Below are 21,107 nucleotides of genomic sequence, written 5' to 3'. Positions count from 1 at the left end.
TGTGCCGTGGTGAAAATAGTACAATTTCAAACAAAACCAAGAACAGAACGTATCTAAGCCAATTCTTCATGAGCATGCGTAATTATTAAAAACACCATAGCTTTCAAGGACATTGTCATTTTCGCATAAGAGAAAACACTGTTGTAAGGTTTGCTTCTTATATACCTTCACGCTCTTTAATGAATTAACGCGGCTGTTCTATTCTTTTTTACTTTTGATCTTGTTTCGAATATTTCATAAAGCTCGGTTCTTTTTTTTAAAGCCTTGCTATTCATGAAAGAACAAATGCTTGAGGAGCAGATAAATTACAGATAGATGGATGCTACCTTGAAATGCGAAAAGAAAACAACGCGAAAAATTGTTGCACTCATGAACTGTACTCTTCCCCTTTGCAAAGAGTTCTTTAAAGAAATAACAGCCTATTTAGACCATGATGATTTTAAATTAACAATTACTGGAAATCAGCCGTCAATCACTCTACCTTATTACCTGGACAAGAATGCCCATTCTGTTGAACTAATTATCTTCAAATCAACATTTTTATCTCTCTTCCAAGAAGCGCATACATACTTCAACAGCAGTCTCTCTGATCAAAGTATGTTTTGACAATAAAGTTTTCAGAAGCCTAGATAACTACTTTTGTTCCAATTTACAATGTACACTTTATTTGATCGTTTTCAGTTACTAACAATCTTGACTATACATGTAATTAGGCGGCATTATTAATGAAAATATTTATTACATGACTATTGGACTTCTACTCACAACACCCGAGAACAAAACGGTATATAATATGCATGAGGAGCTGCTCAAGAAATATTTTCAAGATAGTAGTGTTTTGATTATTCCGGGTTTATTTGCCAAAGAAGTAAGGCTGGTTCAGCGGCTCCTTTGCTCATCAAACAATCGCATCAACAAGTCGTCATCTCTCTGGATATTATATCGAAAATTATATATCTTGACTCTTCATGTGAAGACATCAATTTTCCCGGATCTTCTTCATGTATTCTCCTCTTCTGGGGCCCAGCATTTTTCTAATTATTACTGTTGGAATACTGCTAGATGGTTTTATGATAATATACCTTTTAATAAAAGAATTGAGCTCTTTAATCTGACGAAGGCATTTTGCTTTCAGCACATCAAGGATTGTTCATCATGGAGTACATTAGCATATATGGTATGCCAACAGGAACAAAAAAACAAAAATAATATATGTGATTTTCAAAGGCTGGCAATCTCTTTTAATTTACCGACTGAGTCAAAAAAGGTTGACTTGAATTTTCAAATACAATGTGCTGGTTCATTTATCCAAGAACTGATTGAATGGATTAATAGGACATATGTTGCAGATTGGCCTCCATATCTGTGCCTTTTGCAAATTACGAAACTTGATCTTATCTTGGGAATTAAGATGGACTCTTTCTTATCAACTTGGAAGCACGAAATTCGAAATTTCGAGGAGAACAGTGGTAATATCAAATTAAAGAACAATACACCAATAGTGCCTAAACAGCTTTCAAACGACCTTCTAGTTTCTGAAAATGTTTTACACTTTGGCTATAAAAAGCTTTTCCTAAGTAAGTTTTTCGATAAATGAGATGAAAAAGAACAATCAGTTAGTTGAAACAGGAAAAAGAAATACATATAGAAGAAACTAATTTATAATTAAAAACAAAAACACTGACCTCATATCCAAGATATACTATTATCTTCCCGAATTCTCCTTCCTACCCTCATTCCCTTTATTTTGTGCTTTTATCTTCTCGAATGCAGGGATGAAGAATTTGTTAGTAAAGTGTTGACCTGGTAAAATAGGTGCTATTTGCAATATACTTCGTATTTGGTTCTCAGGATCCTCGTTAGTAGGGATATTCTTATAAATACAATAATCAAGATCCTCGCCAGGTTTTGACCGTCTAAATAACTTTGGATGAAATTCCACACCATCTTCGATACGCTTTTTGGCTAACTGTCTTTGATGGTCTTCTATCTGGAATTTTTCCTCAGTCGCGACAGGATGATTGCGGACAGCCAGTGCATCTGTAACCTTTTTCCACAGTTTTCTGGATTCGTAATCACCTTGTTCGTCCAATGGCCGAACCTTTGGTCTTAGTGGTGACTCTTTATGTGTGTCGAGAAATACTTTTGGTGAAGAGCGTGACTGCTTTAAATCCTTTATATACATAACATCATTCCATTTACCAGATATTTCGTAATATGAGTTACCGTCATAATCTTTAACAGTTCCCTCGATGGCGTCGTAAGTACCGAAAACATATCCTTTTGTCTTAAACTCTATATCAACTTGGAAATTGGGAGATTTAATTACCATATGATCTCCAAGTTCGATTCTCATTTTTCCAAACAGAATTCCTCTTACATATACGTTGGGTTGTGTTAGGACATACTTTTCCGGTTTTCCGGTTTTATCCTTAATGTCCAGAAATTGTAAGACTGTTGATCCATCCATCATAGCGGCACTTGAGTTTCCCAAAAATCTGGATTTAGGAATAACCACACCATCCACTCTAATTGATGATTCGGGGATCATGTAAAAATACGCACATTCTGGAGGGTGGTGACTTGTCTGCTCAGCTATATAGTATGCTTGCTGTTTGTTTGGCAAATCCCAATAAGCGGTAAAATACTCACCAAGGACTGGGTTTAACGGTTTCTTAACTGCCTTGGGTGCAATGTGCCAGCCTGCTAGATACCATTTTATGACGTACAAAAATCTTTCCAATGGATCCTTCTCTGAATGCGCTTGCAACAAAAACTCAGGAAATTGCAACTGATTTGTGACACGTTCAAGCATGGACTTCTTTTCTAATATAAATGTAGGCAAGGTAATCCTAGTCAAATCACAGCCTGGCCTTAATTGTGAGATAATATTTAAGATAATATTATGACCGGATTCATCATCCTCATCAATATCATCTGTATCGATCGGCTGATCTTTTATTGCTGAATGTGAAGATTTACTGCTTGTAAAGCTGGATCTGCTCAAACGATGCGAATCGGATCCTACAGTCAGTTTTTTGGAGCCCATTGTACTAGCTTTACTTTCTTCTTTCTAATAAAATATAAACTGCATGAAATCACACCTCTAACTCAATCGACAGAAGTAGTTTTCGAGATGAACGTTTCGTCGAAAACTTTTTTGTTTAAGTTGCCAATCCTGGGTCCCCTATTTCGTCAGAAAAAAAGCCTAAATATCTGGCCGAAATTTGAAAAGAGAAGGGCCTCGGTCTTTTCCCAGCCAATTTGAGTATTTCTCCTTTTAAAATATTTCATCCTGACATTTCTGGCAGTGTTCGACCTATTACATCACATTTCAACTCGCGATGAATTACCACTGTACGTATGTGAACATACCGATAAAGTAATATATACATACATAAACGTCTTACCACCTAGTAAAGAAGAATACTATGGCATACACAAAAAGAGTTCAAATCTGTTTATGACTGGCTAACCTATATTAATAAACTATTCAATTATGGATAGGAACGTCTTAATTCACGTCAACAGCGGCGGTTGCGCCGTTAATATTATCGCTTGATGAAGCAACATCAGATCTAGATCTCTTCACAGTTTCATGTCTGGCATCTAGATTCCTCCTTTTGCTCTTCCTCGATGGCCTCTTTTCATTTTCATCAAAAACTTCATCTGGCAAATCGTAGCCCTTTACGAAGCGAAGAGCTAGGTTGAATACTTTGTGGTCACCATAGTCCTCATTGAAACTTCGACACAAGTTTACAAATTCCGTACATGGAATATGAATGTCAACTTTCTCCTTTTTGTTTTCAATATTAAAATCAAGGCCTATATACATGGTGGTTAAATAAGCCTTTAATTTATCTTTAATACCTTCATCTTCTTTATTTTCATCTGTTACCGATTGGAGGGAATTCAATGCTGTCTCAGTTTTGTGGCTACCATACTTGTCTTGAATCATTTCGTAGTCATCTTCTGTTGGACAACAATAACTACTTTCGAAGGGCTTAGTGAAAGGATGAGCAATTTTGATTCCTGCCAACACTTCCAGTTTCATAACTAGAAGCCTTACCTTACTTTCAACAAGACCACTCCATTTTAAATGCTGCTCATCACTGCCTCTTGTGTACGCTGTAATTTCTAAATAGAACTTGTATCGAAAGAAAAAGTCATTCTTTTCGAATAAAGCAGCCCAGGACTTTTTATTGGAAAAGATATCGTTGGTAATCTGAACACCCCTTCCAAATTCTTGTAGAATGACCTTTTTAGTAGATTCTGTGATGTTATGTGTAGCACACATTGATGGGTAAGCTGGTGTAATGACAGGCATTCTATGAGACCTATCTTGGGCATATATCTTCGGATTCCATACACGTACTTGTAATGGTCCATCTTCAATTGGTTTTAGAATAACCGGTTGCGGCCAATTCCATTCCGATAGGATGATAAAAAATCTGTTTAGTATAACTGCGCTACACGCATTGGGGTATAGTTGACAAATTCTAGCAACTAACATGGCCCAAGCAACACCACCAGGAAAGCCAAAAATGTTAGCATAAACAGCCCTTCTTTGTGCCCATAGCTTAATAGCTCTTAAGGCAATCCTAAAAACATTTGGCTTTGGAACCAATTCTAATATTTCATCTGTTACTCTGGTACCATTCAAAGCCCTTAGGTCCTTCTCATCTAAGTTTCGCAGGAGATTTTTGTCTGATAAAGTCAAGGATGAAGGCACTTGAGGTTGATCTAGACGTGCACAAATTAAATCAATAGAAATGCCACTGAACTTGATCTTGATGATTGGAACAAACGCATCAGGAACAGGGGCAATTTCATCCAATTCTTTCCTTTCTCTTAGTAGTGCGTCAAATACAGTAAAAAAATCATCCCGAGTTACATGTTTTGGAACAACCACCAAAGTATCAATATCACTTCCAGGCCCATGGACTCCTAATCTATAAGAACCATAAGTAAAAATCTTTCCACCCGCATCCCTTGCCATCCCATCAGACATATTTTTCTTCTTCGATACTTCATAAACAAATCTTTGAGCTAATTCCTGTAGTACTTTCAACACTTGTACCCTATTGGCAGTTTCTTGCTCTGTCTCAAACGAACCTTCCTTTTTCAGTTCTTGAATTAAGCTATCATTCAGTTTATTTTCTGCCGCTGTGGCGCCCACAGTTGATACGGGTCCAGTAATACCAAAAACCTTTTGAGAGCTCATTTGATGTTTTCAATAAGGGTCTATCTGTCAAAAATGTAGGCTATTCTCGGACCTATTTGGATTACAATTACTGTGTAAAGCTTTCACACGGTAAAATTGATTTGCTAGTTTAGTGTCTGTACACTTTTGCTGCTAAGAATTTTTGACCCAGAATATATTGACAGCTGCCGTCTAGTAGGATGATACAATAAAGTCGCAGAATCCGGGAGATACTTGAAGCCTTTACTCGTCGAGAAATGCTCGAGGATAAGCAACTTGTGTGCTCGGCTGAGCCAGTTTCCAAAACCAATGTTCTAATGAATTGATTTCTTCCCCAAACATTATGTACGAGCCGGGTGATCTAGTAATCTGGGCGCAGATGATTCGCGTCGCTTTGCCATCAAGAGAGCAACATATAACTTTCAGGACGAACACAGATAGTAGTTTATTTACTACAACTTAACGTTGTATAGGTTCTTAACATCAGAAAGTGGCCATACGAATACTAACTTTTTCATATTATCAGATAACATGGATGAGCACTTAATTTCTACTATTAACAAGCTTCAGGATGCCTTAGCCCCTTTAGGAGGCGGATCTCAATCTCCTATTGATTTACCTCAGATCACTGTTGTCGGTTCTCAGTCATCAGGAAAGTCGTCCGTTTTGGAGAATATTGTTGGTAGGGACTTCTTGCCAAGAGGTACTGGTATTGTGACTAGGAGACCTCTAGTTTTGCAATTGATTAACAGAAGACCAAAAAAGTCAGAACATGCTAAAGTGAACCAAGCTGCCAATGAACTGATTGATTTAAACATTAACGACAATGACAAAAAAAAGGATGAGGTGGAAGAGCAGCAACATAATGGGCAATCCGAAGATAATAAGGAGGAATGGGGTGAATTCCTGCATTTGCCAGGTAGGAAATTTTACAATTTTGATGATATTAGACAGGAAATCATCAAGGAAACCGATAAAGTTACAGGTGCCAATTCAGGAATTTCCTCCGTGCCCATTAACTTGAGAATTTATTCTCCCCATGTTTTAACTTTAACATTAGTTGATTTACCTGGGTTGACGAAGGTTCCTGTAGGCGACCAACCTCCTGATATTGAAAGACAAATCAAAGATATGCTTTTGAAGTATATTTCCAAACCAAATGCTATCATATTATCAGTTAATGCCGCTAACACCGATTTGGCTAACAGTGATGGTTTGAAGCTGGCCAGGGAAGTCGATCCAGAGGGAACGAGAACTATTGGTGTTTTGACCAAAGTTGATTTGATGGATCAAGGTACAGATGTCATAGATATTTTGGCTGGAAGAGTCATTCCCTTGAGATATGGTTACATCCCAGTTATCAATAGAGGTCAGAAGGATATAGAACACAAAAAAACAATCAGAGAAGCTCTTGAAAACGAAAGAAAATTCTTTGAGAACCATCCATCCTACAGTTCTAAAGCACATTACTGTGGTACACCATATTTGGCTAAAAAATTAAACTCAATCTTGTTACATCACATTAGGCAAACTTTGCCGGAGATCAAAGCTAAGATCGAGGCTACACTGAAGAAATATCAAAACGAACTCATAAATTTGGGCCCAGAAACTATGGATTCAGCTAGTTCCGTCGTTTTGAGTATGATTACCGATTTTTCTAATGAATATGCTGGCATTTTGGATGGTGAAGCCAAAGAACTTTCCAGTCAAGAACTTTCTGGTGGTGCAAGAATATCCTATGTATTCCATGAAACTTTTAAAAATGGTGTAGATTCTCTGGATCCATTCGATCAGATCAAAGATTCTGACATTCGAACCATCATGTACAATAGTTCAGGTTCGGCCCCATCCTTGTTTGTTGGTACAGAAGCCTTTGAAGTTTTAGTTAAACAGCAAATTAGAAGGTTTGAAGAACCGTCTTTACGTTTAGTTACTTTGGTGTTCGATGAACTAGTTCGTATGCTGAAACAGATTATCTCTCAACCGAAATACTCAAGATATCCTGCTTTAAGAGAAGCGATTTCTAATCAATTCATTCAATTTTTAAAGGATGCTACTATCCCTACAAACGAATTTGTTGTCGACATAATCAAAGCTGAACAGACCTACATCAATACAGCCCATCCGGATCTTTTGAAAGGTTCTCAAGCAATGGTTATGGTAGAAGAAAAATTGCACCCTCGCCAAGTCACTGTTGATCCTAAGACTGGTAAACCTTTACCAGCTCAACCACCATCTAGTAAGCCACCAGCTATGGAAGAAAAATCGGGATTTTTTGGCGGCTTCTTCTCCACTAAAAATAAAAAGAAATTGGCAGCCTTAGAATCCCCCCCTCCTGTTTTGAAAGCTACTGGCCAAATGACGGAGAGAGAGACAATGGAAACAGAAGTGATCAAGTTGTTAATTAGCAGTTATTTTTCTATTGTCAAAAGAACCATTGCTGATATTGTACCAAAAGCTTTGATGCTCAAATTGATCGTGAAAAGTAAAACTGATATTCAAAAAGTTTTACTCGAAAAACTCTATGGGAAGCAAGATATTGAAGAATTAACCAAAGAGAATGATATAACTATTCAACGGAGAAAAGAATGTAAGAAGATGGTCGAAATATTGAGAAATGCCAGTCAAATTGTCTCCTCTGTATAACTTATACCTCACCTGTACTAGTCGCTAGAGCTTAGCTTCAAGTCCTTCTTATATACTGCAATTATTACATATCGTCCTTGTAAACGTTGAAGCTAGTTTATAAATTATATAAAATATCTATCCCCTACCGCACGCTGAAGTTTCATATCTTTTACCAAATGTGAATGAAAGAAACTTGATGATAAAAATCGGTGGTTCACATAACTCTAGGGATATACCGCCGGCCTATTTCGGATCGCCTGCACAAACTAAGTACAAATATTTAAAACAGGAACTCTCTCCATCAAAAAGTTATTCCGAATATTAGCAGTATAAGTTGCACAGGTAGTCACATGACCATTTTTAAAGTTATATATTATATTAAAATATATTTTTGAAAAAATATATTTGATTAAAAAATATAAAAAAATAAAACTTGTTTGTTTGCGCTCTCCGAAAAGAAAAATTTGTTTCAAAGAGATCATTTGTTTGTTCAAGCTCACAGACAAATATTCTATATCGTTTACTTGCAACGGGTCCGTTCAAGATTATGATCAACATTTAGAATGATTACATGAATGATCACTTTTTTAAGCTAATATTTAGGTTTTATGACAACACACATAGTTTTGGTGAGTACCACTCGTAGACTATCTTAAACACAAGTATTGCTTGCTTATTTATTGACGTTCTCGGCTTATCATGCTTTCGCAGCTCAAATTCTATAACTTATAACTCTGCTCCTAACACCTGCTATACTAGAAATTCGGACTACTTTTATCTACTAAAAGAAATACTACACCAATAACTTCGGAAAACTTAGAAGGAGTAGGTAAATTATTCATATTTGTGTGATCATGAGGCTGTTAGCTGTTACTTGCAAAAGAATGTCCGCTTTTTCCTTGATGTTTGTATAGAATGTCTGTCGCTAATTTCACGTGATCAGCAATCTCATGCCACCTCAAAAAATGTGGCAATAGAGAAGAAGAAGAAGAACTCAATATGACTTCAACTTCATGAATTTTTCAGAAGTGTGTATATAAGATGCAAACTTTCTCAACAATAGCAGCCTCATATTTGTTATTGTCCTTCTTTATACTTTTCATTTTCCAACCAAATATATAGAAAAGTAAGATTTTTTTTGAAGTACATTGTGACAAATGGCGAATAATATTACTTGGCATCCAAACCTTACTTACGACGAACGTAAGGCATTGAGAAAGCAGGATGGTTGCACTATTTGGTTAACAGGTCTAAGCGCGTCTGGAAAAAGTACAATCGCTTGTGCTCTGGAACAATTACTGCTTCAAAAAAACTTGTCTGCCTATAGGTTGGATGGTGATAACATTCGTTTTGGTTTGAATAAAGATTTAGGCTTTTCTGAAAAAGACAGAAATGAAAATATTCGTAGAATTAGCGAAGTTTCTAAACTATTTGCTGATTCTTGTGCTATTTCAATCACCTCATTTATCTCCCCATACAGAGTTGATAGAGATAGAGCTCGTGAACTGCATAAGGAAGCTGGTTTAAAGTTTATTGAAATTTTTGTTGATGTTCCATTAGAAGTTGCTGAACAAAGGGACCCTAAAGGGTTATACAAAAAGGCCAGGGAGGGTGTAATTAAGGAGTTTACCGGTATTTCTGCTCCTTATGAGGCTCCAAAGGCTCCAGAGTTGCATTTGAGGACTGATCAAAAAACTGTTGAAGAGTGCGCCACCATCATTTATGAGTACTTAATTAGTGAAAAAATCATCCGTAAGCATTTGTAACTCTGATTAATTACTGTGCATGTAATGATATATATATAAGAATGTATAATATAGAACATATTTATTTGAAAACGTGTTCGAGGCAAGGAAAACTTAAATAAAAAGATCGAGTAAAGTGAAGATTCAAGCCAAGTTTCGGTCGCCTTCTGACACCGAAGGCTTACCTTGACTAAAGTATTTAATCCGTTATAGCATAAACACATCATATACTACATATCCTCAGAAAGACTTAAGTCTGCTTCTTCAAAGTGTTCAACCGAGCTTGCAAGTCATCATCAGGATTACCATTAGATTCCGACCCGGCACCAATAGGTTCTGCAATGCCTATTGTTGTTTCTGCAATCGGTGCGTTTGAAACCAAATTTTGAGGTGTGCTTTGCAACTGCGAATTTAAATCCACTCCAATCTCATCCAGAACTTTATTTACGATTTCGTCTGCTTCTTCATCTTCATCCACCTCATCGCCCATGACATTATCAATAGCCTCATCCATGAATTCCTGCCTTTGACCCATCAAATCACTTTGCTTTTCAAATTCCATTGATATCCTTTGCAATTGGGGTAAATTCATTGATCTGTTCATTCCAGCCAATAATCCAGTGGCCTCACTCATAGAACGTGTCATTTGGTCACTACTTCGAACAGCCTGTATCCTCAAGGATATGGCTTGAAGTTGAGCTTTCATGTTGTCAAATTTTTGAATGTAATTCCTGGTTCTTACTAAATCTTTAGCTTGAACTTTTGCTGCTGTAACTTGCCCATTCTTTGCCGATTTTTTGATTTCTGATACAAGTTTTTTATCTTGCAGCTCTAGTTTCCTCTTTTCTCTCTCGAGTTCTCTCTGAGTTCTTTCCAAAGCCCTTTGATTCTATAACGTTATTAATCAACGTTAGTATGTCCACCATAATGACAATCTAAATGCAAAATACATACTTTTTTTAGCCTTTCTTGCGGAGTAACACTCTTCCCAAATACCCACTCGAACAAACTCATTCTTCAACGTTCTATATCAAAAGGTAAAACAATAAGCCTTTAGATGAAATAGAAACGGGATCGTTGAAACTTGAGTGTGCAGGATTTGAGGATATGCTTTTCGGTTATGACGACGGGAAATCCCTTTGATGCTGCTTTATCCATCTTTTCGCAAATAATGTCTAACCCGGAAAATATTTAGCAGCATTTTAACCATATAAGTGGAAATTGCCATTAGCTCAGTCAAACATAATAGACAAAGTTTTAACTGAGTACACAATAACACTAAAGTAGAATTTCCACCAAAATGCTTTACGAACTGATCGGACTTGTTCGCATAACCAACTCAAATGCGCCAAAGTTAGAAGCGAAGGAACTATCTTCCACAATAGGGAAATTGATTATTCAAAACAGAGGAGTGGTTAGGGACGTTATACCCATGGGTATAAGGTACCTTCCTAGAATTATGAAAAAAGACCAAGAAAAACATTTTCGAGCATATCACTTTTTAATGTTGTTCGACTCATCGGCTGCCGTGCAATCAGAAATTCTAAGGACTTTGAAGAAAGATCCTCGTGTCATTAGGTCATCCATAGTCAAGGTTGATACAGATAAGCAGCTTGACAGGGCCTCATCATTGCACCGCTCTTTGGGTAAAAAGTCCATTCTAGAATTAGTGAATGAAGATTATCAATCCATTTAGGTATATAGAGGACTAATTTAGATCGAACAGACAATGACACATGTAAATATATACATTTTTTATACGCATTAAAGCACTAAGGCAGGAACAATATTTCTCATGCTCTATTTAACACGTAAATTTATCTTCAGCAGGCATTTATAAATTTTCACAGCTTTTTACTCCTTCAAAGATGATCAATGGGATGTAATTAAACAAACTACATGTACATTATGCTAAACAACAATTCTGACTAAGAAAAAAGAAAAAAAAAAATACACAATTTTATAGGTGATTGGTCATATCTACAATTGCAGATGAAATGCTATTAAGCTCTCTTTACACCTAGTGACGTTATAGACGTTGCGGACGAACGAGAAACGGAAGTAGATCCATCAAATAGTGAAGGGCTTACACTAGGTTCGTCGGTCATATTAAGATCAAAGTCAAGTTCTAAGTTGGACAAAGGGACACTCTCAATATCATTCGAATCCGCAGCTAAAGGATCGCTCTTGGATATATCATATTTCTCAATCGAAGTATACGACCATCTGCAAAAAAGGCTTGTATCTACAATCGGCAAATGTGTGTACTTTGTATATTGAAATATCACATAGGACAGAACTGAGCCTGCCATCAGATCCACAAAGTAATGGTGTGTTAAGTACATAGTTGACCACCATAACCAGCAAACATAAGCAATAAACAAAGGTTTCAATTTTGGGAAGCAATAGCAAAAAAAAAGAGCTTCCATAGTTGCACATCCGGAATGCAATGAAGGGAAAGCTCCAAAAATAACTGAAGAATTCGAAAAAGCTGTCGTATACATATGGATACCCAACAATTCATCAATTCTAGCTAACCCGCCTGGTGAGCCATGCATATCATAGTTGGCTGATTGCAATCCATAAAGGATTTTATACCATGGTGGAGCTGCTGGAAAGACATTTTGCATAATAACACCAAACAGATTCATATAGCCAAAGGCAAAAGCATAACCTTGCAAAACAGTTGGTGGCCCAAATACAAATAAGATGGCAGCAACGACAAATGGGGCTCCAAAATGAAATAAACCATAAGGTAGCCATGCCAAAATATCCAAAAAAGAATTCGTCGATGTTGCAAGGATATCACTTAAATTGTCACCATATAAAATTGTTTCCACAGCTGGTAGCACTTTAACAGTAATAGGGGGCCGGCGGTCATCTGGAAAATACGATGAAGTAAAATAAAGTGCCACCCATGTTAGAATGGGCAGAGCATTGAAGAAAAACTGTGATGTAGCTGGAATAATGAACAAAGTGCCTAAGAAACAATAAAAGAGAATCTTAAAACTCCAAGGCGCGGGATTAGTAATAAACACGAACAACATGATGGAACCCAAGAAGATATAATGCACCCAGTCACTTAAAGCCGGCTTGTACTTTTGCACCTTCAACAAAGTTTTATTGGGGTCTAAACTTGTTTCTAGATCGGCTACATGGCAGTTGGGAGGTCTCTCTGATAGAAACCATCTCGAAAAAGGGTTTGCCATACGCAAAGGAACGATTAAAAGCTTTTTGAAATATGAAAACCGCAACCTGTAGAAAATAAAATAAAGTACTTTTGAAGAAATTTCGAAGATCCTTGGGTTGAAAGTTATAACCAAAGTAATTCAAGGCAAAAAGCAGGGAAAAGGAAAAAACTTGTGAAGTACTCAACGACAACCAAAATAAGCGATCGGACTACCCAAATATCTATAAGGTTCAGCAGTAGAAATCCAACTTTGTTGGTTCACGAACAATAGTCACCAGCGTTCTCGAGTTATCGTGACTGAAGCAAAAAAATACGCTTCTATAGTATTACCAGAGCAGGAAACCACTTTTTAACGAATAAGAACACTGAGGAGCACGCTTCTATTCTTTAACTACAGGAAATTAAAAGCGATGACCCGCCAAGCAATGAATGATGATATTCCTTTTGTTGTGGTTTTTAGCCGATTTTCATTTTTCCTGTTTTTTAGTCCACCGATCGCTCTCCACGAATAGCAGGTGTCATGACTGGAGGCTGCGGCAGTTATAATAATATTAAACAAACTCACAAAGGGATGCCCAGGTAGGTTTTAAACAGAAGACCCACGGAACAAGAGGAAAAGGTGACGAGATCTTAGTATTCTGACTTGTATTTCATACAGAGGGCTAACAATAATCCTAGGTTCTCTTTTACTTTTATTTCTATTCTAACTTTACTTTAGTTTTTATTTAGTTTAAACTTACTATGTCTGTTCGTACTTCTGCAAGATCTAATAAGGGTCAAAATAAATACATCGAATATCTGCTAGAGGAGGAGAAGGAAGTATCAAAGAAGAAAAGCGCAAAGAAGAAGCTCGACTCACGCAGTAAGAAGAAGAATAAGGTTGACTCTTTGCATGAACTAAATAAAGACACGGAGAAAGAAGAGGCAGACGAAGCAGACGACGGCTATGTTAGATGTTTGTGTGGTGCAAACAATGAGAATTATGATGCTGCTGAATATTCGCATGGAGACATGGTTCAGTGCGATGGCTGCGATTCTTGGCAGCACATTAAATGTATGACCGATGGTAAAGACGTCATAGATGGACTAATGAATGAGGATTCTAAATACTACTGTGAATTATGTGACCCATCAATGTATGCACATTTAGAAGAATCAAAGAAGGTGGAGGTTTCAGAGGACGAAGATTACGATGATGATGTTTATAAGCCTATTAATGACCACAATGACAATGATGCAGATGCCTTTCTTGATGAAGAAAGTCCCAGGAAACGAAAAAGAAGCTTTGATAACCCTAGAAGGACACCTAACAAAACCAAGCAAGTGAAAAAATCCACTGGACCAACAAAAAGGAAAAAAAGTACTGATGTCACTAATTCAGATACTCTTGAAAATAAGATACCTACCGAAAGAGATTTTGAAAGCGAAAAAGAACATAAATTAAGGTCTAATGCAGAAAAAATGTTCTCTACCTTGTTTAGTAAGTTCATAATCCCCGAGACAATAGAAGCAAAGCTTTATAACCTTCCTGAGAGAAAAGATACTATTGTGGTCTCACAAGAATTTGCCCATAATCTGGAGAATGAACTTTATAAGGCTTGCCTGAACGTTGAATTTGGTACGTTAGACAAGGTATACACTGAGAAAGTGAGATCTTTGTACTCTAACTTAAAGGATAAGAAAAATTTGGAACTGAAGGCACACGTTATAGAGGGTAAATTAGCTTTGAATAAGTTGGTAAACATGAATGCATCAGAATTAGCAAATCCTGACCTACAAGAATTTAAGGAGAAAAGAGATAAAGTTACTTTAGAAAACTTTATTGTAGAGGTTCCAGATAAACCCATATATGTTAAGACCCATAAGGGTGATGAGCTAATCGAAGATTCCGCTGAACCTCAAGAGGATATTTTGTACTCAAAAGATAGCATAAGGTTACACAGTAATGAGAATTTTAATGACGATAAGAAAAAAATCGATCAGCCTCATGACATTGACATTGAAAAACAACCCAGCCCAACTGAAATAGCAAGTGAAGGACCTCTAAGGTGCTCGTTCTTGTATCCCAGCGTAGGGCTCGAATTTACAGGTTATTTAAATTACGTCGGAACTTCACAAAAGCTTAAGAGGAATATTCTCAAGGAAGCTATTGGTGACGGAAATCTATATGTAGAAGGACGCTTGCCTTTAACTACTGCTGTACCTTATCTCAAAGAAATCTCATCCTCTAGAGCAATATTAGTTTATCAGATGTTCCCCTTAAATGACAACAAAAGTAACGCAACTTTTGCGGAAGTTGTGGACTTATTGGAAAATAAAGGTCGTATTGCTGGTATAAAGCCAAAAGCTAGGTACGAGAAAGACTTTTATATTGTTTCATCAAAAGGCGGTGAAGTTCCTAAAATTTTGGATGACATTTTAAACAATCACAATAGCGAAGGATATGAGAGATTTTCGCCCGTGAAATCAGATGAAAGAAGATTATTCGCATTTGTTGTAGTAAAACAGGAGCTTATTCATTGAATATGAGGATTCCCAAAATTGTAACAATATTAGTGATACGGTAACAAAACTTCAGAGTCATACATGGTTACGGGAAACTTATAATTTCTTTTTTATCCCTTGTGTACAAGTCTTCAGTAGTTTTGTGAAGTTTATAAGCACGCATTTGCGCAAACATAAAGCATGGTCAAAACCCCTACCAATAAAGAGTACACACAGGTACTCTGAATGTTTGCCCTTTTCCATTTACTTGACAACTATATAACCTTATCAAAGATGTAAAGAAAAACACTTTCAATAGCTATGAATTTGTAGTTTATTTATTAAAGGAGTAACCAGTTAAAGATAAAATTACATACGAAATACATCAGAATTAAAGATCATGTACATATTTTAAGCCTTAGCCAAAGCCTTCTTGACAGTGTATCTCTTTTGCTTTCTTAAAACCATAACTTGGAATCTTTCAAAGTCAGTCAAAGCAGCACGTCTTTCACGTTGAGCAATCTTCTTAGCCCAAGATGAAGTAGCCCACTTTTCGCAGACACCAGCAGCAGCCCACTTCTTAGAAACGGTAGCAGTTCTGGCACCTCTTGGCAAAGTGAAAGTCAATGGAGTTAAGACAACTTGACCCAAATTGATGGCTTGACGTGGAACACCAGCTTTTGGACCATCAATCAAAACCTATTGTAATTGATAATGAATAATTTTCAAATTATTCATAAAAGTTGTTAGTAAAGCGATTTTTTTAAGAATTATGGGAACATTATCCGACATTTGAGAAGAAATTACTGGACTTTCACAGTTATCTATGCAACTAGGGGAAACTTAACTCTAAAAAAAGGTAATTGGCTATCACCAAACTACCCAAGTATTTCGTCATAACACACTATTAGGAAAAATAGACCATTCAGTCTCTATTCCATTGTTTAATTTCACATTTCACATTTCACATTTAATTTAAGAGTGGTTTCATCATATGGTGATGGACTAGATAAGCATAAGCAATATCTCTAGGCTAAAGTTATTCTGTGCTTGTTCGGTTATCTCCTCAAATTTGTTGTAGGTTTTCTAGGTTCAACATACCTTCTTTTGGTCAATAATTTCGACGATAGCAGCCAATTTGCCTGCGGATTGACCCTTTTTGATCAAAACGACACGGCCAACTTCGACTAATCTCCAGTTAGAAGCCTTGACAATAGAATCGGTGGACATTGTTTATTTATTTTTTCACGGCTTTCTTTGCTCACTAAGACAAACAGTAAATTTTGTTATTCAAATGGCAAACCTGCTTAACTTAACCTTGGATTACTTTTCTTTCAGCTCCAATAGTGTTTGACGAGCAGGAAGAGCAGTTTGCTGAAGCTCATCCTCCTCCCGGCCTCCTATGCTTGGGGGTAAAGATGCTAGGCACAGAGGGGAAACCCGTGGTGGAAGAGTTCGCCCAACTGCGAGCAGCAACACTATACAGCCTTCTTTCCTGGGCGGAAAGTAGAAGGCTGCCGCTTGGAGCCTAGTAAAGTGCAAAAAACTAAAAAAAAAAATGAAAACAAAAAAACCGACAACGCTTTTTTTCTCAATTATAATGTGGTGTTAAGATGTAAATAGAAGTTTGTGAACGGGTGCCTTTTTGCTGTCCCTTCTATACAGTTTCATGACAGGTATTTATTGGTTCTATTTTTTTTCATTTTCATCACACTGAAGACCAACGGGTAGTTTGCCCATAAGTTAGCTATTTAAAGCTAAAACATTTATGGTTTGTTTTAGATATGCCCGTTTATGTTCTTTTCAGTCTGTCATAGTGCTACTGTTTCCCATTTATGACTGTAACTTCGGATTTTTGGTTAAGTGTTAAATGAGCACAAAAAGTTCATAGAGGACGTGTTAAGAATGATGATATGATACAGTTGTATCGTATTTTCCTTTTAACTTGAACACTTGTAGTTCTTTTCATAAGAGGCCCAGCAAGAAAGGTAATTGAATGATGATATAATTTGCGATCTAGGGCTAATCATTTGGAACACCGCCATGTTCTATATGGGTGTTTAGCGGAGTGCGAAAAGTTTTTTATCTGACGTTTTTCTTGAGCAGTATTTTTAGTAACACTTGCGTTATTGTAACTAGTACCTTGGCACTGTTGCGTCATATCACTGGCATGAGTATAAGAAGGACATCTTGGGAGACAGTTATGTTATCTTTTAAATAAGTAAGATTATTTTTTTTCAGTGTTACGTCACCAAGCAAGTATTCCTTGTGTGTGCTATGGCTGATTGGTAAGTGTAGTACATTTCTTACTATGAAGGAAAGGCATACACACATGGTGCTACATTACTTGGCGCTTTTGTCATTCCAAGAAGCCGCGCAGTGCTGTATGGAGAAAAACAAAGAGGAAACGAAAATAAGGTATAACATTTCAAACATATGCACTGGAAGCACTCAGCAGAAAGAGAGCAATAGAAAAGCAACGCAACGTTACCAAAAACGATGTCAAATTCAAGATACTCTCAGATCGAATCAAACGTATGTTAAAACACTGGCTACAATACCCGGAGTATTCATAAGAGTGACATTAACTTCCTTGAAATGAATATATGAATGCTCAAAGCTACTAACTATTGTCTCTTCACGCAGGATGAGCAAATGTATCATCGTGCTATTTATTTCTATTTACGCAGAATGACAATAAATTAGAAGGATTAGCCAATAAGCTAGCCACGTTCAGGAATATAAATCAAGAGATCGGAGACCGAGCGGTTTCGGACAGCACAGTCATAAACCAAATGACAGATTCGCTTGGGTCAATGTTTACCGACCTTAAAAACTCTTCCTCAAGGTTAACTCGATCATTGAAGGCTGGTAATGGTATATGGAGAATGGTGGGTTTGGCGTTGTTAATATTCTTCATTCTTTATACTCTGTTTAAGTTGTTTTAACTAAAACATCAAAACCAGGTAGAATATGTACGTATAGATATATTTAAATCAAGAAAGTAAACATGAAACAGAATAGAGAGTAGTATTTTATTTTCCTTCTGCCGCGTTCTTACCTAATCTATAACTACCAATCGCGCTGCCCCAGTTAATTTTTGATCTTGTAACTGGTAGTCTTCTTCTTAAAGCTTTGAACTGCTTTTCGTTCAATTCGAAAAATGAACGATCCAGTTCGTCCTCAAAGCTTGTTTCAATGCCCTTTATTGCGCTTACAACATCGCCGATATCAAATTGACTAATGTCCTTCCCAGATTGGAAACTAACGTTACCATCTTCGTAGTAATGGACTTGTGTAGAGATGCTACCGGATAACTCTTTAGTTTCCAAATCGTAAACGTAACACGATCTCCAATAGCCGTTCCAGAAATTCTTTGGATTGTATTTGGTGCTAACAATAATAATAGAGATTTTGTTTGTCTCCTCGAGGATTGGGTAAACAGCAAAACTTACATCGCCTGAGAAATTCAGTAGAAGATATTTCTGTAATTTATCATGTAAATCTTGCAGCTGTTCTTTCTCAAGACTTGGATGTGTGAACTCGTACGGTTCAATATCGAGACCTTTGCGTTCTAAGTGATTAACTGAAAAAATGACGGAATTTATGGGGTCAAAGAACTTGGCTCCTTCTTTATTGTATTTGGAAACAATTATTGACTTCCCATTGACGTCTATAGGAATACAATTCTGTATGTTATAGTTCTCGATAGCATCTAGAATGGTATTTTTAGAGTTTTCACTTGTGATCTTGATCAGATCGTCATATATCTCCCTCAGTTCCCCTGGAGGACTATCACTGACAATCTTGTTAACAACCTCTTCGAATTTACTACTAGACATTTGTCGGCCACTCTATTAATGCACTGAGATGACGCCTCGAACCCTCTCCTTCGCAACTGCTAACACCCTTTCACATTCAAAATCTGCTACTAGCTTACAGCAAAGTCAATATTCCAATATCGAGAAAAAGGGGGCTGTAACCCGGCCTCGACATCACATGACAAACACGTGATCACAATAATGCGAGAATGCAACGCGAAAAAAATTGCTGGGCTCCAACAGGAAAAAGACCAGTCATGGAAAAAAGAGCTGGAAAGGCAATAACACATCTTTTCCGGTCATTCCAACAACGTTGTTGGATCCGCGGAACCTTTTTACTTACTTTTTTTTCACTCTTTTTTCTCATATTGTTGCGCATTGTACCTGATCATGTTAGACAAATTACGTGGAAGGAGGGAGATAAAATAAAAATCTAGACTGATTTAAGTTATTTTTTCTATTGTTTCCTCCCTTGGCTTGTTGTGTTCCGTTTTGTTTTATTTACTTGCTTAATTTCTTTTTCTTATTTTTATTTATTTATTTATTTATTTATTGATATTTGGCTATTGTATTCCGTGAACCCGTTTTTCTGGTACATCGGCTTTATAATCCGGACCTGGTCCAAGTTAAAACTACAATTTCCAATTCTTTACCGTTTTTCAGTTCTATACAGATAATTTCGACGGTTCATCGCTATTCTTTTCGTTATTCATACTTTCGGTAAACCGTTTAGATAGACACAGTATCAGCAAACAGATTATGTCGACGATAAAACCAAGTCCTTCGAACAATAACTTGAAAGTGAGGTCGAGACCAAGACGTAAGTCTTCCATAGGGAAGATCGATCTCGGGGACACTGTACCTAGTTTGGGTACTATGTTCGAGACAAAAGAATCTAAAACTGCAGCTAAAAGGCGTATGCAAAGACTATCTGAAGTGACGAAAAATGATAGCGACCTAGTGAAGAAAATCTGGTTTTCATTCAGGGAGATAAGTTATCGTCACGCCTGGATAGCTCCCTTGATGATTTTGATCGCAGTGTATAGTGCTTATTTCACTTCTGGTAATACCACAAAGACAAATGTGTTACATAGATTTGTGGCTGTGTCATACCAAATAGGTGATACGAACTCATATGGTAAGGGTATTAACGATCTATGTTTTGTATTTTACTACATGATTTTTTTCACGTTCTTACGTGAGTTTTTAATGGACGTTGTTATTAGGCCCTTTGCTATTAGACTGCATGTCACTTCCAAGCATAGAATAAAAAGAATCATGGAACAAATGTATGCTATTTTCTATACCGGCGTTTCCGGTCCTTTCGGGTTATATTGTATGTACCATTCAGATCTATGGTTCTTCAACACAAAGGCAATGTACAGAACTTATCCCGACTTTACAAATCCTTTCTTGGTCAAGGTATTCTATCTGGGCCAAGCTGCATTTTGGGCTCAACAAGCCTGCATTCTTGTATTGCAACTAGAAAAACCAAGGAAAGATCATAACGAGTTGACTTTCCATCATATTGTTACTCTACTTTTGATCTGGTCTTCATACGTGTTCCATTTCACTAAAATGGGGTTGCCAATCTATATTACAATGGACGTTTCTGATTTTCTTTTGTCCTTTTCTAAAACTCTAAATTATCTGGACACCGAATTGGCTTTTTTTTCGTTTGCCATCTTTGTCGTGGCATGGATTTATTTGCGTCATTACATAAACTTAAAGATTCTATGGTCCGTTTTGACGCAATTTCGCACCGAAGGTAATTACGTTTTAAATTTTGCCACTCAGCAATATAAATGTTGGATCTCCTTACCAATTGTTTTTGTGCTAATAGGCGCTTTACAATTGGTGAACCTTTACTGGCTGTTCCTGATATTCAGAGTTCTTTATAGGATCTTGTGGAGAGGTATTTTGAAGGATGACAGAAGCGACAGTGAGTCAGACGAGGAAAGTGATGAAAGTGCCACCACACCAACAGAAAACACACCAACGAAAAAAGATATTTAAAGAGGAACAGTTTTTTAAAT

The 21,107-nt window shown here is 36.9% G+C and overlaps 13 protein-coding genes across 13 annotated transcripts; 7 read left to right on the top strand and 6 right to left on the bottom strand.

Moving 5' to 3' along the window:
- Positions 1 to 369: 369 nt before the first annotated feature.
- Positions 370 to 1,597, top strand: ECM9 (Ecm9p; the record flags this gene model as incomplete). Its single annotated transcript, XM_056223912.1, has 2 exons — positions 370 to 595; positions 714 to 1,597. The coding sequence occupies 2 exons, from the start codon at positions 370 to 372 to the stop codon at positions 1,595 to 1,597; spliced, it is 1,110 nt and encodes a 369-aa protein (XP_056077883.1).
- Positions 1,598 to 1,705: 108 nt separating this feature from the next.
- On the bottom strand, positions 1,706 to 3,049 carry OSH6 (oxysterol-binding protein OSH6; the record flags this gene model as incomplete). The annotated part of the gene is made up of 1 exon (XM_056223911.1): positions 1,706 to 3,049. One exon carries the CDS (start codon positions 3,047 to 3,049, stop codon positions 1,706 to 1,708), a length of 1,344 nt encoding a protein of 447 aa, XP_056077882.1.
- Positions 3,050 to 3,514: 465 nt separating this feature from the next.
- PAP1 (polynucleotide adenylyltransferase PAP1) lies at positions 3,515 to 5,224 on the bottom strand (the record flags this gene model as incomplete). The annotated part of the gene is made up of 1 exon (XM_056223910.1): positions 3,515 to 5,224. One exon carries the CDS (start codon positions 5,222 to 5,224, stop codon positions 3,515 to 3,517), a length of 1,710 nt encoding a protein of 569 aa, XP_056077881.1.
- A 510-nt stretch (positions 5,225 to 5,734) lies between these two features.
- On the top strand, positions 5,735 to 7,849 carry VPS1 (dynamin-like GTPase VPS1; the record flags this gene model as incomplete). The annotated part of the gene is made up of 1 exon (XM_056223909.1): positions 5,735 to 7,849. One exon carries the CDS (start codon positions 5,735 to 5,737, stop codon positions 7,847 to 7,849), a length of 2,115 nt encoding a protein of 704 aa, XP_056077880.1.
- Positions 7,850 to 8,988: 1,139 nt separating this feature from the next.
- Positions 8,989 to 9,597, top strand: MET14 (adenylyl-sulfate kinase; the record flags this gene model as incomplete). The annotated part of the gene is made up of 1 exon (XM_056223907.1): positions 8,989 to 9,597. One exon carries the CDS (start codon positions 8,989 to 8,991, stop codon positions 9,595 to 9,597), a length of 609 nt encoding a protein of 202 aa, XP_056077879.1.
- Positions 9,598 to 9,826: 229 nt separating this feature from the next.
- On the bottom strand, positions 9,827 to 10,590 carry DID4 (ESCRT-III subunit protein DID4; the record flags this gene model as incomplete). Its single annotated transcript, XM_056223906.1, has 2 exons — positions 9,827 to 10,465; positions 10,531 to 10,590. The coding sequence occupies 2 exons, from the start codon at positions 10,588 to 10,590 to the stop codon at positions 9,827 to 9,829; spliced, it is 699 nt and encodes a 232-aa protein (XP_056077878.1).
- A 286-nt stretch (positions 10,591 to 10,876) lies between these two features.
- On the top strand, positions 10,877 to 11,272 carry MRP17 (mitochondrial 37S ribosomal protein bS6m; the record flags this gene model as incomplete). The annotated part of the gene is made up of 1 exon (XM_056223905.1): positions 10,877 to 11,272. One exon carries the CDS (start codon positions 10,877 to 10,879, stop codon positions 11,270 to 11,272), a length of 396 nt encoding a protein of 131 aa, XP_056077877.1.
- A 307-nt stretch (positions 11,273 to 11,579) lies between these two features.
- Positions 11,580 to 12,785, bottom strand: AUR1 (inositol phosphorylceramide synthase; the record flags this gene model as incomplete). The annotated part of the gene is made up of 1 exon (XM_056223904.1): positions 11,580 to 12,785. One exon carries the CDS (start codon positions 12,783 to 12,785, stop codon positions 11,580 to 11,582), a length of 1,206 nt encoding a protein of 401 aa, XP_056077876.1.
- Positions 12,786 to 13,507: 722 nt separating this feature from the next.
- BYE1 (Bye1p) lies at positions 13,508 to 15,289 on the top strand (the record flags this gene model as incomplete). Its single annotated transcript, XM_056223903.1, has 1 exon — positions 13,508 to 15,289. One exon carries the CDS (start codon positions 13,508 to 13,510, stop codon positions 15,287 to 15,289), a length of 1,782 nt encoding a protein of 593 aa, XP_056077875.1.
- A 372-nt stretch (positions 15,290 to 15,661) lies between these two features.
- Positions 15,662 to 16,480, bottom strand: RPL14A (60S ribosomal protein eL14; the record flags this gene model as incomplete). Its single annotated transcript, XM_056223902.1, has 2 exons — positions 15,662 to 15,949; positions 16,352 to 16,480. The coding sequence occupies 2 exons, from the start codon at positions 16,478 to 16,480 to the stop codon at positions 15,662 to 15,664; spliced, it is 417 nt and encodes a 138-aa protein (XP_056077874.1).
- Positions 16,481 to 17,749: 1,269 nt separating this feature from the next.
- Positions 17,750 to 18,198, top strand: SFT1 (Sft1p; the record flags this gene model as incomplete). The annotated part of the gene is made up of 2 exons (XM_056223901.1): positions 17,750 to 17,785; positions 17,941 to 18,198. 2 exons carry the CDS (start codon positions 17,750 to 17,752, stop codon positions 18,196 to 18,198), a joined length of 294 nt encoding a protein of 97 aa, XP_056077873.1.
- An 87-nt stretch (positions 18,199 to 18,285) lies between these two features.
- CAP1 (Cap1p) lies at positions 18,286 to 19,092 on the bottom strand (the record flags this gene model as incomplete). Its single annotated transcript, XM_056223900.1, has 1 exon — positions 18,286 to 19,092. The coding sequence occupies one exon, from the start codon at positions 19,090 to 19,092 to the stop codon at positions 18,286 to 18,288; it is 807 nt and encodes a 268-aa protein (XP_056077872.1).
- Positions 19,093 to 19,830: 738 nt separating this feature from the next.
- Positions 19,831 to 21,087, top strand: LAC1 (sphingosine N-acyltransferase LAC1; the record flags this gene model as incomplete). Its single annotated transcript, XM_056223899.1, has 1 exon — positions 19,831 to 21,087. The coding sequence occupies one exon, from the start codon at positions 19,831 to 19,833 to the stop codon at positions 21,085 to 21,087; it is 1,257 nt and encodes a 418-aa protein (XP_056077871.1).
- Positions 21,088 to 21,107: the final 20 nt, after the last annotated feature.

Source organism: Saccharomyces mikatae (assembly GCF_947241705.1).
Source record: "Saccharomyces mikatae IFO 1815 strain IFO1815 genome assembly, chromosome: 11".
NCBI classification, from domain to species: Eukaryota; Fungi; Ascomycota; class Saccharomycetes; order Saccharomycetales; family Saccharomycetaceae; genus Saccharomyces; species Saccharomyces mikatae.
Note: the sequence above shows the minus strand (reverse complement) of the source record. Positions and strands in the feature narration are given on the sequence as shown.